The sequence below is a fragment of the Cherax quadricarinatus genome, chromosome 27, assembly GCF_038502225.1.
Source record: "Cherax quadricarinatus isolate ZL_2023a chromosome 27, ASM3850222v1, whole genome shotgun sequence".
Taxonomy (NCBI): Eukaryota; Metazoa; Arthropoda; class Malacostraca; order Decapoda; family Parastacidae; genus Cherax; species Cherax quadricarinatus.
In genome coordinates this window covers 28697412-28715103 of record NC_091318.1, presented here as the reverse complement: position 1 = coordinate 28715103, position 17692 = coordinate 28697412, and the positions used below count along the sequence as shown (strand labels likewise).

Sequence of the window (17692 nt, the reverse complement as noted above, 5' to 3'; positions counted from 1 at the left end):
AGACGACAGGTTCTTGTCGTCCATCATCCTGCAACACAAAAGAACGACTGGTGTGAATGATACAGTCATAAGGGATGACAGGTTTGTCGTCCATCATCCTGCAACACAAAACGACTGGTATAGATGATATATTCATAAGGGGCGACAGGTTGTTGTCGTTCATCATCCTGCAACACAAAAGAACGATTGGTTTAATAAGTATTTTCATGAGGAAAAGCTCTAAATCCGAAAGGGCCCCATGCTAAAGCTATCAACTGAACATCATCATAAAATTACGGCTGTTCTAGTTATATTATTATTGTTATTGTTATTGTTATTATTATTATTATTATTATTATAATTATTATTATTATTATTATTATTATTATTATTATTATTATTATTATTATTATTATTATTATTATTATTATCATCATCATCATCATCGTTATTATTATTATTGGTTATTATTATAATAATTACTATTATTATTACAGTATTCACTGGGAAGCGCTTAAACCGTAGGGGTCATACAGCGGCTTGGGCAATCAAGTTTGATATAAATTACCTCCAGTTCCTCGGATCAAGAGTCCTTGAAAGAAATAACAGGCACGGTTGAAAATAAATCACAAAATCAAACGGAATCGGAGGTGTTTTCGGTCGTTTTCGTGGAAATCTTTGTCCCGTCTTCAGTGTTAGTGAATATATAAGACATCAACAAAATTACAAAAATAAATCTGTGCATTTGTGAAGTAATTAGTACAATAGCACTTAAAGTGACTTACAGTTCTTGCTACTGTAGCTGCTACTGTATTTCCTACAGTAGCAGCTACCTACAATGACTCTTACAGTATTTACTCTTATTACTACAGTAGAACCTACAGTGACTCTTACAGTATTTACTACAGTAGAACCTACAGTGACTCTTACAGTATTTACTACAGTAGAACCTACAGTGACTCTTACAGTATTTACTACAGTAGAACCTACATTGACTCTTACAGTATTTACTACAGTAGAACCTACAGTGACACTTACAGTATTTAGTACAGTAGAACCTACAGTGACTCTTACAGTATTTACTACAGTAGAACCTACAGTGACTCTTACAGTATTTACTACAGTAGAACCTAGAGTGACACAGTATTTTCTACAGTAGAACCTACAGTGACACTTACAGTATTTACTACAGTAGAACCTACAGTGACACAGTATTTTCTACAGTAGAACCTACAGTGACACTTACAGTATTTACTACAGTAGAACCTACAGTGACTCTTACAGTATTTACTACAGTAGAACCTACAGTGACACAGTATTTTCTACAGTAGAACCTACAGTGACACTTACAGTATTTACTACAGTAGAACCTACAGTGACACAGTATTTTCTACAGTAGAACCTACAGTGACACTTACAGTATTTACTACAGTAGAACCTACAGTGACACTTACAGTATTTTCTACAGTAGAACCTACAGTGACTCTTACAGTATTTACTACAGTAGAACCTACAGTGACTTACAGTATTTACTACAGTAGAACCTACAGTGACTTACAGTATTTACTACAGTAGAACCTACAGTGACTCTTACAGTATTTACTACAGTAGAACCTACAGTGACACTTACAGTATTTACTACAGTAGAACCTACAGTGACACTTACAATATTTACTACAGTAGAACCTACAGTGACACTTACAGTATTTACTACAGTAGAACCTACAGTGACACTTACAGTATTTACTAGGGTAGAACCTACAGTGACACTTACAGTATTTACTACAGTAGAACCTACAGTGACACTTACAGTATTTACTACAGTAGAACCTACAGTGACACTTACCGTATTTTCTACAGTAGAACCTACAGTGACACTTACAGTATTTTCTACAGTAGAACCTACAGTGACTCTTACAGTATTTACTACAGTAGAACCTACAGTGACACTTACAGTATTTACTACAGTAGAACCTACAGTGACACAGTATTTTCTACAGTAGAATCTACAGTGACACTTACAGTATTTACTACAGTAGAACCTACAGTGACACTTACAGTATTTACTACAGTAGAACCTACAGTGACACTTACAGTATTTACTACAGTAGAACCTACAGTGACACAGTATTTTCTACAGTAGAACCTACAGTGACTCTTACATCAATTACTCCACCAATGGAGTTTCTTACAGCACAACAGAGCTGGTATACTCACAGCACCTCCAAGGGAACTCTGTTGAATGCTCGGGGGGATATCGTCCCTATGTTGTTGCCAGTGAGTGTTCTGCAAGGAACAACGCAGGTGAAGAACACGATGGTAGCGTGAGAAGGTACCACTCTCAAACTTTCTTTTGTGAGAACATCGCATTCTGAATGTATATCATTTTGTCTATATCTTCATATATATATCTATCTCTATATATATCTATCACACACGCGAACGCATACATACACACACACACACACACACACACACACATACACACACACACACACACACACACACACACACACACACACTACTCACAGTGTGTGTAGAGAGGTGAAGATGCTGAAGCAGAAATCGTCAAGTTCACGGATCTTATTGTTCGCCAGGTTCCTGCCAACGATAACCATGACTTTAATTTATAATCCACTTCATTATTTGGAAAATAATAAAAATTGCGAGTTGCACATAACATTCACAGAATCACAAAACATTAAAAGAAATATTTTTTTTGCACAATTTTTATGACTCAGTTGAGCCTTTCAATATTCACGTTTTGGGAATTAAAATTGAAACACTCCGTAAAACTAATTGTTTGTTTTTGGTGTAAAATTGTAGATCGTGTGAAATATAGTTTGTATAAATAATAATAATGGCGTCTCAAGTGATGAGTTAAGTGAAATGTGAGTGGCCAACTCCGTAGAGTTTACGAGCGATAATGATCTTCAACTTCACTACCAGTTTTGTTTATACCAGTGTCTTTTTGGAGCTTGTATATTTCAAGTGAAATATAACACAACAATACTACTACTACTGTTACTATTACTACTGTTACTACTGCTATTACTACTACTGTTATTACTACTACTACTACTGCTATTACTACTATTAGTATTACTACTATTACTACTCCTACTACTATTGCTATTACTACTGCTTCTACTGCTATTACTACTACAATTACTATGACTACTATTATTACTATTATTACTATTACTACTACTACCACTATATTATTAATAATACTATTATTACTACTACCATTACTACTACTAATAATAATGTTTCCAGGCGCCAGCATCACCAATACCAGGTAATCAACTGTGAGTTTGCTTGAGTTTGTGTGAGAATGTGATCCAATTAAGAGGAAACTCGAGAAATAGTGAGCTAATGAGCACCTAGCAATCAGCACATGATTAGTTAACGTGACTGAAGGTAGGTTCCTTGAAGGTCAGCTCACAACACTTTACCAGGTCAACTCACAAGACTTGACCAGGTCAACCCACAAGACTTGACCAGGTCAACTCACAAGACTTGACCAGGCCAACTAACAAGACTTGACCAGGTCAACTAACAAGACTTGACCAGGTCAACTAACAAGACCTGACCAGGTCAACTAACAAGACCTGACCAGGTCAACTAACAAGACTTGACCAGGTCAACTAACAAGACCTGACCAGGTCAACTAACAAGACTTGACCAGGTCAACTAACAAGACCTGACCAGGTCAACTAACAAGACTTGACCAGGTCACCTTACATTCATGATCTCATACACTGAGTGGTGTATACCTCGGTGCAGAGGTCAAGGCTATGAGTAACGAGGCGGAAGTTAATGGAAGTGAACCTAAGATGATGGACGGCTGAAGAACCAGGGGAGACACAATAAAAACATACAAAATACTCAGAGGAGAAGGACAGGCTGTCTGAGAGGTGAGAAACGGGCACTCAAGGAAACAGCTGGGCGTCTAAGACACAGATGAGTCACAGGGATGTCAGGAAGTATTTTTTTCAGGCCCAGTGTGGTCAGGTAGCGGAGTAAACTTGGCGAAGTGGTGGAGGCAGACTCAGCACATAGTTTTAAGATCAGGTACGATAGGGACTATGTGGCGAAGAGCAGAGTGCATCTGGTAAGCGGCAAGTTGAGAAGCGGGGCCAGGAGCTAAGATTCAACCCCTGCAACCACATATTGGTGAGTACATATGGGTGAGTACATATAGGTGAGTACATATGGTGGGTAGAATACTCGCCATAATCATCGCTATCACAAAGATATCAGTAACATAACACTCACCTCCACACACACACACACACACACACACACACACACACACACACACACACACTTCCACCATCACATCACCATCACATCACCATCACCATCACATCACCATCACATCACCATCACATCGCCATCACCATCACATCACCATCACATCACCATCACATCACCATCACATCATCATCATCACATCACCATCACATCACAATCACATCACCATCACATCACAATCACCATCACCATCACCATCACATCACCATCACCATCACATCACCATCACACACACTCTCACCTCCCTCCACACCTTCACCAAGACTGTTACAACACACTTCAGTTCCCCGAATCATTGGGATCAATGCCCTGTTTCTGGGCACCCCGCTGCTCTAACAATATTTTGCCATCCCTGTCACACTGTGTGTGTGTGTGTGTGTGTGTGTGTGTGTGTGTGTGTGTGTGTGTGTGTGTGTGTGTGTGTGTGTGTGTGTGTGTGTGTGTGTGTGTGTGTGTGTGTGTGTGTGTGTGTGTGTGTATGTGTGTGTGTGTGTGTGTGTGTGTGTGTGTGTGTGTGTGTGTGTATGTGTGTGTGTGTGTGTGTGTGTGTGTGTGTGTGTGTGTGTGTGTGTGTGTGTGTGTGTGTGTGTGTGTGTGTGTGTGTATGTGTGTGTGTGTGTGTGTGTGTGTGTGTGTGTGTGTGTCTGTGTGTGTGTGTGTGTGTGTGTGTGTGTGTGTGTGTGTGTGTGTATGTGTGTGTGTGTGTGTGTGTGTGTGTGTGTGTGTGTGTGTGTGTGTGTGTGTGTGTGTGTGTGAATCCCACAGGTCATGCTTAACACTGTCCGTTCCTTCAAGAGAGTGGTATATTATCCCACTAATCTGGACAAGTTTCAATCAGAACACTGCATGCAATAATAAATATGTTTTTATAAATTTGTCGTCGTGTCCAAAATCTATTTCACGTATTTATTTTCCCTTCCACATATCTGCTCATTAAATCCACGTTTTTTATTTAATTTTTCAGATTTTGTCTTTTTAGTTATTACTGTCGTAATAACCACAATCTTCCCCACCTGTCCCTACTTTAACTTGTCTTTATTCCTCAAACTATCAACACCTTTTTCAAAATCACGTAAAACAAGTTACATGTAAACCAGGGTACGGGTGAGGTTAGAACCCATGGCAAATGAATGGTAAAACCCCACACGTACAGTGCCTTATCCCTTCCACTCTATCTCCTTTTTTTTAATTATATTATTCCACTCTACTGGCACCCGTGACTAGTTTCGTAAGTGTTTATTTTCCCCAGGGTCCTATATTAACCCTATCATAGGTCTCCTAACTGTACTAAATCTTTATTGTTCTCTATCATATTACCCAGCCTCCACCACCATTGCTCTCTGGAGAGGCGAGACTCTTTACGGCCTCCTTACTCCAGCCCCTCACACTTATTTTACGAACTCGTAAACTTACTAAACAATTTATTGCTTCTTTTATCAAGCGACTTTCAATTACAAGAATATTGCAGTCAATCCTTGAGTCCAGACGCAGTATATTCCTTGTGTGAGTTGAAGGTAGTTGTTTGGTAAGAGAGAAACCCATTCATGGAGGCGTTACCGTCCTGTTGTAAGAGTGTGAGGGGTGCAATCACCAGGTAGAAGACAGCTACGATCCACTAGACGCTACCTTCCTGTTGTAAGAGTGTGAGGGATGCAATCACCAGGTAGAAGACAGCTACGACCCACTAGACGCTACCTTCCTGTTGTAAGAGTGTGAGGGATGCAATCACCAGGTGGAAGACAGCTACGATCCACTAGACGCTACCTTCCTGTTGTAAGAGTGTGAGGGATGCAATCACCAGGTGGAAGACAGCTACGATTTAGGAGACGCTACCTTCCTGTTGTAAGAGTGTGAGGGATGCAATCACCAGGTAGAAGACAGCTACGATCCAAGAGACGCTACCTTCCTGTTGTAAGAGTGTGAGGGATGCAATCACCAGGTGGAAGACAGCTACGATCCAGGAGACGCTACCGTCTTGTCATTTGTGTGTGAAAATGTAACCTGAAGACAAGACACAGGTGTTGAGTAAGCTTTAACAAGTGTATATAAGTGATATAAGAGGACGACTATGTATACAGTTCGAGGGTGAGGTGTGAGCAGGGGAGTTCCCAGCAGAGGGGAGGTGTGAGCAGGGGAGTTCCCAGCAGAGGGGAGGTGTGAGCAGGGGAGTTCCCAGCAGAGGTGAGGTGTGATCAGGGTAGTTCCCATCAGAGGTGAGGTGTGATCAGGGGAGTTCCCAGCAGAGGGGAGGTGTGAGCAGGGGAGTTCCCAGCAGAGATGAATTGTGAGCAGGGGAGTTTCCAGCAGAGGTGAAGTGTGAGCGGGGTAGCTCCCAGCAGATATGCAGTGTGAGCAGGGGAGTCCCAGCAGAGGTGAGGTGTGATCAGGGGAGTTCCCAGCAGAGGTGAGGTGTGAGCAGGGGAGTTCCCAGCAGAGATGAACTGTGAGCAGGGGAGTCCCAGCAGAGGTGAGGTGTGAGCAGTGGAGTTCCCATCAGAGGGGAGGTGTGAGCAGGAGAGTTCCCAGCAGAGATGAATTGTGAGCAGGAGAGCTTCCAGCAGAGGTGAGGTGTGAGCGGGGGAGTTCCCAACAGAGGTGAGGTGTGAGCAGGGGAGTTCTCAGCAGAGGTGAGGTTTGAGCAGGAGAGTTCCCAGCAGAAGTGAGGAGTGATCAGGGGAGTTCCCAGCAGAGGGAAGGTGCAAGCAGGGGAGTTCCCAGCAGAGGGGAGGTGTGAGCAGGGGTGTTCCTAGCAGAGATGCAGTGTGAGCAGGGGAGTTCCCAGCAGAGATGAAGTGTGAGCAGGGGAGTTCCCTGCAGAGGTGAAGTCTGATCAGGGGAACTCCCAGCAGAGGGGAGGTGTGAGCAGGGGAGTTCCCAGTAGAGATGAAGTGTGAGCAGGGGAGTTCCCAGCAGAGGTGAAGTGTGATCAGGGGAGTTCCCAGCAGAGGTGAGGTGTGTTCAGGGGAGTTCCCAGCAGAGGTGAGGTGTGAGTAGGGGAGTTCCCAGCAGAGATGAACTGTGAGCAGGGGAGTTTCCAGCAGAGGTGAGGTGTGAGCGGGGGAGTTCCCAGGAGAGGTGAGGTGTGAGTAGGGGAGTTCCCAGCAGAGATGAACTGTGAGCAGGGGAGTTTCCAGCAGAGGTGAGGTGTGAGCGGGGGAGTTCCCAGCAGAGGGGAGGTGTGAGCAGGAGAGTTCCCAGCAGAGATGAAGTGTGAGCAGGGGAGCTCCCAGTGGAGGTGAGGTGTGTGAGGGAAAAGTTCAACAGACTGGAGTAGCGAGCGAGTATATGGTAACGATAGTTTGATTGCCGGCTGCTTGTTAAGGTAGGGTCAGTCTAGCTCCCGCTATCCCTTCTCCCCATCCTTTCTCCCCACCCCGAAAGGTGACGTGTGGGGCTCCGGCCAAACAGTAATCACTCGACTCACAGCTCCCAGCACAACTATAAGTAAAAGCCTCTGCTCCTATTCTAGTGGATATTGGTTGAAAGCTTCACTTTTGACCAATAATAAACTTTGTCCTTTCATTTTTAAGCTCCACATGAGACTTTTCGATAATCACCATCTTTTTTAAGTATCTTGCACTTATGGAGAGTGATTTCTTAAGCAGTGGGTAACCTGTCTCTCTTTCCAGCTTGGAATGACAGATCGGGTCACCTGCCAACCAACGAGAAGTGTTGAAGGAGACGGACTGAAACCGGTCTTGGGACGTCACTTTATAATCTACCTACCTGATTAACTGTAGGCGACAGCAGACAACAACCCCTCATCTTTGCAGTGGTAAAGAACCTGCGTTCCTATCATCTGGACAGACTATTCAAGACTATAGACTTTGTGAAGAACTAGTCGTTGGGTTGTCACCAACACCTGTGACCCCCCCCCCATCATCATCAACGGCTACAATTTCTACAAGACGGTGTCAACCTCCACCAGACACCCCAGTATAACTGTATATATTAGCGTTGAATTGTAATGTCATTTTTTCATTTCATTTTTCATTTTTCTTTCAAATAGGACACACCTTCATTTTTTAATGTTTTATCTTTGCATTATTAAATAATAAAGTGTTTATCTTTGTGAATTATTATTTCTTTTTCTATTCATTAATTTTCCTGAGGAGGAGCCAGCCTTGGTAATACTGACTGAAGTTGTTACAGGACTGAGTAAGTCTTCACAAGGTGTGAGTACGGAAGTTCCCAGCAGAAGTGAAGTCAGAGCGAAATTATATTACCGTGAAATTAAAGAAATGTTTTTTAAAGAAAGAGATACTGACTCTGGTATGTAGGTCCCTGGACGCTTCTCTCACACGAAACATGTCACAGCCTCCGCTCGGTATTGTTTAAACACCGAAGACACTACTGTCTTTTTCTCGAGAGTGGAATGCTTGTTTCCATCGTGAATGCTGAGCAGGCTACCAAGAAATCACGTATCCATGTATCCGTCACAATACAGTGACAATCATCTTAAATTCTAGCTGTGGGATATTATCCTCCCTCGCACTAAAATTCAAGAATTTACAGAATGCGCTCTGGATAATCAGGAATAGTTTCGGCTTCACTAACATCAAAGTGGAAAATGGTGTTAGTCTTGCCAGTGGACGGAGATGATTCCCAAGTAATAGTGCGAAACTAACTTTTAACTGTCGTGACGTTACATCCTCGGTCTTCATCGTAGGTCAATGCTCAAAGCAACACCTGAGCAATACTGAAAATTTTGGCGCTTTGGCCAGCAAAAACTTTGTAGGTACGACGGAGATTGTTCAATCTGCTGCGCAGCTGACGCTAATGATACAAGCTGTCACTATCCTCTTTCTTACCTTAACTCTAGACAAACACACCTCGCAAATCCTGGCTGGTGCCAAGTTTTCCATCGCGAAAGCAAAATTCGCTTTTGGAAAGTTAAAGAGTGTGGGGTCGTACAATGGGACAGTGACCATGCTATGTTTACAAGAAATATTTGCACGGGAATCCATGTGGAGAAAGTTGGGAGGCTGCCTCAGCGTGTTGTGGTGTTCTCTAACACGACCACTTCAGTGTACAACCTCGGCGACATTCTCGTCTCTGATATTCCGATACCTGCTGTCGTGGCCGGGTCTAGACTGTCTGCTATCTTGTCGAAGGTCAGAGGTTCGTACTCCGTGCTTTACACACCGTTGATGTTCCTGTCTCTTCACCCTCTGCTACCCTCACTACCTCCCAGCCTACACGTCTTCTCCAGTCATTCCTGTGGGACTATACTTTTTCCACAACCACAAACCCTCGGAAGGGTCTCACCTCCAAGTCTCGCTACCGACCTTCCACCTCCAGGTCTCGCTACCGACCTTCCACCTCCAAGTCTCGCTACCGACCTATTATCCCCCCACTAGCAGAGGCAAAATTATCTCCAGGGGGTAATTAACCAGATAAATTACAACTGCTTTAATTATAAAACCATCAGCTCACTGTATGCAAATTCTCCCTGTACTAGCCGGGTCAGTGACTACCAGTGGGTTAGTGACTCCCAGTGGGTCAGTGACCGAGCCGGGAGGCAAGGAGCTATAACCCGACCCCTGCAAGCGCAAATTGGTGAATACACTGTGATTATTACTACAAACAAGTTAAAATGATATTTTTCTTTTAATAATTCCCTGATAATTCACGACAATTTCTCTGTTTACACTGAATACGATCCACTAATTAAACACCGAACCATTGCAGTCATATTGATATTCAATTAACAATTGGGTAATTTAATTAATTCCGTTGTGTTCCGGCCATTTATAAAGTACAATTATTATCACAACTTATTTCACAACATACAAGTCGTGTATCTTTGACCAGTGGCGACTATTGTGTACCCTGTCAGCTGCCTGTTCAATCAGGCTGTTGCTGGCCTCATTTGCCCGAAATATTCTGCAAACAAGCGGCTTTCTATATAGTAGTGTATCATTGATGTCAGCTAGGCCTGTGTGCCTTGTACATGTACTTGTAGAAATAAAGATATTATTATAGCCATCATAGCTTGGTTGATCCGGCCACTCAGTTGCTCTCACTACATTTTACTACCACTATTTCTTCTACTACTACTTCCACTACCTACTTACCACTACCGCTATTTTGCAAATGGTCTAAGTGGGACCGAAACGTCGTCGTAAGTTCCTCTCTCCTATGTGTGGGTTATTTTTGTGATAGTAGTAGTAGTAGTAGCAGCAGTAGTAGTAGTAGTAGTAATAGTAGTAGCAGCAGTAGCAATAGCAGCAGCAGCAGCAGCAGCAGCAGCAGTAGTAGTAGCAGGAGCAGCAGCAGCAGCAGCAGCAGCAGTAGTAGTAGTAGTAGTAGTAGTAGTAGTAGTAGTGGTAGTCGTGTTTCCCACTGAAAACTTGAACATTAGCTCCAGTAGTGTTTCTGATGTCTGTTGGTAGCAGGTTGAAAAGTCTTGGACCACGGATGTTGACATAGTGTTCTCTTATTGCAACTGTGGAACACATGCTTCTCACCTTGACACTTCCTCCCATATCGCTCACTCCAGTATGTTATGGCAACGTAGTTTTGAGATTAGGCTTCCGAATATCTTTCATGCATATATTATAGAGTATCTCTCTCTTCTTCACTTCAGAGAATACATTCCCAGTCGTTTAAATACTTTATTGACTATTCGGGAAGTAAACTATCGTTGTATCTTTTCCAGCTCTGATATCTCCCCTACGGAGTCGTCAACACAGAACAATATTCTAGACGAGAGAGCAAAATTTAGTTGAATAATGTCACAAATGCTATTACTTATCTTGTTTTGAAAGTTCTTATTATCCACTTTCATTTTTTCTGGCATTCTCAATATTTGCGATATTGTACTCTCTAAATGATTGGTTATCTGATATTATTATATCCGTTTTTTTCCATATTCCTTTTATTCAATAAGATGGTTCAGCAGGTGCTTCAGATTACAAAGAAGTTCCATTCTGGTGGTTCAGCTTGCGAACATGTTGTGTTCCTGGTGTTGCAACATACGAACAAGATGTTCGAATGATGTTGCAACTTACAAACGAAATGTGATCCTGTTTAGTCCCAATGAAAGTAGTTTTCTTACTGGTGTTTCAAATTACAATCAACACATATTCCTGGTATTTAGAGTTTCATAGAACACCTGCTGCTGATGTTTAAACATCTGCTTCTGAATCTGACATGTACGATCTAATATATATATATATATATATATATATATATATATATATATATATATATATATATATACATATATATATACATATATATATATATATATATATATATATATATATATATATATATATATATATATATATATATATATATATATATATATATATATATATTATTTTGCCCATCAGTATCAGAGCTGATTAACCTGGACATAATTCCAAGTTAATTAGTTTGATGGAAATTAACTGAGAAAACTTTACATACACACACACACACACAGCAAGTGTGTGTGCGTGTGGTTAGGTGCAGATTAATCCGATAAGGATAACAATGAAATATATTCATGTCTATTCTTTGACAGCAAATCAATTTATTTCATATTCCAAATAATTCAAACTACACTTTGCATGTTTGTTCTCTTACAATGTATGATTATGTGTAGTGCTTATGTACGGAAGGTGTATATTCAGTGTGGATTTAAGTGCATGTATATTGTATGTGTTTTTGACAGTGGATGTGTATACATGGGGAATGTGTATACATGAGGGATGTATATGCACGGGGGCTGTGTATACATGGGGATGTGTATACTTGAGGAATGTGTATGCATGGGGGATGTATATACATGGAGGATGTGTATACATTGGGATGTGTTTACATGGGGATGTGTATACCTGGGGATGTGTATACATGGGGATGTGTATACATGGGGATGTTTTTGCATGGGGATGTGTAAACATGGGGATGTGTATGTATGGGGATGTGTTTACATGGGGATGTGTATACATGGGGATGTGTTTACATAGGGATGTGTATACATGGGGATGTGTATACATGGGGATGTGTATACACTGGCTTTGAAGTCAGCTGAAGCGACTAATACACCTCAGGCTGTATGTTAAACAAAGTTAGGGACAGATATACTCACATTTCGATGACCGAGGCAGGCTGGAGACCCCTAAGGGTTCCCAGGTCAGGGGGAGCAGAGAGACCCGCCCCTTGACAATCCAGGGACACCAGATCGGTGTTCTCCTGGGCGGGGGCATCCCTGAACGTCTCCCAGGGACCTAGCCTTGATAGGGACCTGGCGGAGGCAGCAGGAGCCGCGCAGGAGCAGACGGAGGGGCAGGCGGTGGACGGCGACACAGCGGTCGTCGCCAGCAGAAGCAGCAGGCAGCCAAGCAGCAGGGGGTATTTCCTCCCCCTCCTGCTTCCTGCATACCCCCCGGCGTCACCAGCGCCCCCCATGGCGTGCCCAGGTGTGGGTGGTGACGGGGCTGAGGGGTATGCTTGTGGCTTGTGGGGTGATGGTGGGTAGGTTAGGCCTTGGTGGCCCTTGGGAGGTGCCAGGATGGGGTGACGTGGGCGTCATGTGGGCGTATGGGCGTGGTCAGGGTGTACAGGTGGGCGTGGCAGCTCACATGGCTCCACCCCCTCCCGCTGTGGATTGCCCTGCAAGTGAAGGGGTCAAAGGTCACTCATTATTTTTCTCTCAGCTTGGATTCAGCAGTGACACGACTCAACAAAAATTTGAAGCTCCTATGTGGGCAAAAAATCCATTTTTGGGCGAAACGTCGCACGACAAGGGCAATTATACGACCTTTGTTATACGACCTCCCTTCAGTGTCATTAAACCGAAGTATTTAAAACAAATAAAACAAAAAAATCGAGCACCAAATAAAAAAAAAATCCAGAATATTTTTCTTCCTGTAAGTAACACATAACTTAAATAAAATATACAAGTTGCAGCTCAAGCTTTTATTGGAACAACTTTTTGTTCTATTCAAGCTTTACCGAAGCTCTAAATAGAGCATCAGAGCTCTAACAGCTCTAAACTATCGTCGGCTCTACGAAATTCAGACCAACTTCAAAAAATTCGATATATCGATATAGTGTGCCAGAAAAATAAGACATGAGTACCAGAAATAAGACCGAGTACCAGAAATAAGACATGAGTACCAGAAATAAGACCGAATATCAGAAATAAGACATGAGCACCAGAAATAAGACCGAATATCAGAAATAAGACATGAGCACCAGAAATAAGACATGAGTACCAGAAATAAGACCGAGTACCAGAAATAAGACCGAATATCAGAAATAAGACATGAGCACCAGAAATAAGACCGAGTACCAGAAATAAGACCGAGTACCAGAAATAAGACCGAATATTAGAAATAAGACCGAATATTAGAAATAAGACCGAATATTAGAAATAAGACATGAGTACCAGAAATAAGACCAAGTATCAGAAATAAGACCGAATATTAGAAATAAGACATGAGTACCAGAAATAAGACCGAGTACCAGAAATAAGACCGAATATCAGAAATAAGACATGAGTACCAGAAATAAGACCGAGTATCAGAAATAAGACCGAATATTAGAAATAAGACCGAATATTAGAAATAAGACCGAATATTAGAAATAAGACCGAATATCAGAAATAAGACCGAGTACCAGAAATAAGACCGAGTACCAGAAATAAGACCGAATATTAGAAATAAGACCGAGTATCAGAAATAAGACCGAATATTAGAAATAAGACCGAATATCAGAAATAAGACCGAGTACCAGAAATAAGACCGAATATCAGAAATAAGACCGAATATTAGAAATAAGACATGAGCACCAGAAATAAGACCGAGTACCAGAAATAAGACCGAATATTAGAAATAAGACCGAGTATCAGAAATAAGACCGAATATTAGAAATAAGACCGAATATCAGAAATAAGACCGAGTACCAGAAATAAGACCGAATATCAGAAATAAGACCGAATATTAGAAATAAGACATGAGCACCAGAAATAAGACCGAGTACCAGAAATAAGACCGAATATCAGAAATAAGACCGAGTACCAGAAATAAGACCGAATATTAGAAATAAGACATGAGCACCAGAAATAAGACCGAGTACCAGAAATAAGACCGAATATCAGAAATAAGACCGAGTATCAGAAATAAGACCGAATATTAGAAATAAGACCGAATATCAGAAATAAGACCGAGTACCAGAAATAAGACCGAATATCAGAAATAAGACCGAGTATCAGAAATAAGACCGAATATTAGAAATAAGACCGAATATCAGAAATAAGACCGAGTACCAGAAATAAGACCGAGTATCAGAAATAAGACCGAATATTAGAAATAAGACCGAGTACCAGAAATAAGACCGAATATCAGAAATAAGATCGAGTACCAGAAATAAGACCGAATATTAGAAATAAGACATGAGCACCAGAAATAAGACCGAGTACCAGAAATAAGACCGAATATCAGAAATAAGACATGAGTACCAGAAATAAGACCGAGTACCAGAAATAAGACCGAATATTAGAAATAAGACCGAGTATCAGAAATAAGACCGAATATTAGAAATAAGACCGAATATTAGAAATAAGACATGAGTACCAGAAATAAGACCAAGTATCAGAAATAAGACCGAATATTAGAAATAAGACATGAGTACCAGAAATAAGACCGAGTATCAGAAATAAGACCGAATATTAGAAATAAGACATGAGTACCAGAAATAAGACCGAGTACCAGAAATAAGACCGAATATTAGAAATAAGACCGAGTATCAGAAATAAGACCGAATATTAGAAATAAGACCGAATATCAGAAATAAGACCGAGTACCAGAAATAAGACCGAATATCAGAAATAAGACCGAATATTAGAAATAAGACCGAATATCAGAAATAAGACCGAGTACCAGAAATAAGACCGAATATCAGAAATAAGACCGAATATCAGAAATAAGACCGAATATCAGAAATAAGACATGAGCACCAGAAATAAGACCGAGTACCAGAAATATGACCGAGTACCAGAAATAAGACCGAATATCAGAAATAGGACACAGGGTCAGAAATAGGACACAGTGCCAGAAATAGGACACAGGGTCAGAAATAGGACACAGTGCCAGAAATAGGACACAGGGTCAGAAATAGGACACGGCCAGAAATAGGACACAGTACCAAAAATAGGACACAGTGCCAGAAATAGGACACGGCCAGAAATAGGACACAGTACCAAAAATAGGACACAGTGCCACCAGAAATAGGACACAGTGCCAGAAATAGGACACAGTGCCAAAAACAGGACACAGTGCCAGAAACAGGACACAGTGCCAGAAGCAGGACACAGTGCCAGAAATAGGACACAGTGCCAGAAACAGGACACAGTGCCACCAGAAATAGTACATAGTGCCAGAAACAGGACACAGTGCCACCAGAAATAGGACATAGGGCCAGAAACAGGACACAGTGCCACCAGAAACAGGACACAGTGCCAGAAACAGAACACAGTGCCAGAAACATGACACAGTGCCAGAAACAGGACACAGTGCCAGAAATACGACACAGTGCCAGAAACAGGACACAGTCCAGAAACAGGACACAGTGCCACCAGAAATAGGACATAGGGCCAGAAACAGGACACAGTGCCACCAGAAATAGGACATAGGGCCAGAAACAGGACACAGTGCCACCAGAAACAGGACACAGTGATACCAGAAACAGGACACAGTGCCAGAAACAGGACACAGTGCCACCAGAAACAGGACACAGTGCCAGAAACAGGACACAGTGCCAGAAACAGGACACAGTGTCAGAAACAGGACACAGTGTCAGAAACAGAACACAGTGCCACCAGAAACAGGACACAGTGCCAGAAACAGGACACAGTGCCAGAAACAGGACACAGTGCCAAAAACAGGACACAGTGCCAAAAACAGGACACTGCCAAAAACAGGACACAGTGCCAAAAACAGGACACAGTGCCAAAAACAGGACCGGATACGAAAAACAAGACAATAATTCTACGAGGGTAAATCACGTTAATTTAAAATGCCTATTTTTTGTACCCTAATTAACGAATTAATCTATGTAATTAATGTAACTGGAAATGTAACTTTAATATTTTTAGCTGAGGAATTATTTTTTTTTTTTTTTGAGAATGGTAGACCTAAGATGTGATGATGATGATGATGAAAAAATGATGAAATAATGAGAAAAAAAATATGAAAAAATGAGAAAAGAAATGATGAGAAAAGACAGAACAAATGAACATGATGAAGATGAAAAGCAAAGCGAAACACAAAACAAGGAAGAGGATAAAAAATAATGTCAGGCGAAGAGCAACGAAAGCAATGAAGAGTGGAGAGCTGACAGCAACTTCTGACACCGCTGACACCGCTGACACCGAGAACAAACTAAGTGAACTGTAGCAGTCAGTCAGTCAGATGTGTGGAGGCAAAACGTCAGAGTGGCAGACGCTGGTAACTTCAAACTTTCACAGGTAAGCGAAGGTAAAAAAAATGAACGAAGACAGATGTGTCTTGACGTGTTTCAGGCGCTATGTGACCTGAGGACTGTGACTCCCGTGACCTGTAAGCCCAGCTGAGTGTCTCTGGCTTCCAAACGTTTACCTGTAAGCGAAACGTTCCACAGATAAACACCTACTTTGCTATATGTGTCTGTACTAGCAAAATAGCATACGCCAGGAAAGGCTAAAAGAAGAACAGTTGTTTTATGCAGTGTTCGTGGCTCCGGATTTAGGGAAAGGATTGGTAGGGACCTTATAGTGTTATGCTTGACCGTCAGTATAGTGAATTTCCTAACGATTTATGTAGTGAGAAGTGTTATATTCTCCCTGGCTTTACGGTGAAGAGGGACGATCATGACTTAACTAAATCCTGAAGGGAGAACCAGCTACCACAGAGTGACGGTTCTACACTCAAGACTACACCAGAACCGCATCAAAGACGTGGGCACAGCAGGAGTTTACAGCAGTCCACGCTGGGAAAACAACTGATGTTGGTGAGAGACCGTGATTTTTAGCTGTGACACAACGAACACAAGTATGAGTGTAGGATGAATGACGCCAACAACGCTGGTTAGGCTGCAGCTTTACGTGAATTCTCACCTCATACTTAAAGGAGTCAGAGCCCCCTTGATTCTTATCTAGCCTAGGCCTCCTGGTGGATGAAGGCGTAATCAAATAGGCTTTTACTACTGGCCATAGGCAGTCCAGTATATGAACGACAGCTTGGCTGGTCGGGAATTGAGCTGAAACTTTGTCCAGCTCTCTTTTAAAGACAGCTAGAGGTTTATTGGTAATTCCCCTTATCCCCGAAAAGAGGGCGTTGAAAAGTCGGGGACCTCTGATACTGATCGAGTTCTCTGTGTGTGAATTCGGTGTGCAGGTTTGAGACCAATCCCTCCATGATTT

General features: G+C 41.9%; 1 protein-coding gene across 2 annotated transcripts in view; it reads right to left on the bottom strand.

Moving 5' to 3' along the window:
* Positions 1 to 17692, bottom strand: part of LOC128691033 (leucine-rich repeat-containing G-protein coupled receptor 5) — a 232591-nt gene that overhangs the window by 17804 nt on the left and 197095 nt on the right. For both annotated transcript variants that reach the window (XM_070089172.1, XM_070089173.1), the window contains exons 2-4: positions 12380 to 12903; positions 2509 to 2580; positions 2197 to 2265 (exon numbers count right to left, since the gene is read on the bottom strand). In XM_070089172.1, the coding sequence (XP_069945273.1) occupies positions 2197 to 2265; positions 2509 to 2580; positions 12380 to 12699 (461 nt within the window). In that variant the 5' untranslated portion in view covers positions 12700 to 12903. The remainder of the gene's footprint in view (positions 1 to 2196; positions 2266 to 2508; positions 2581 to 12379; positions 12904 to 17692) is intronic.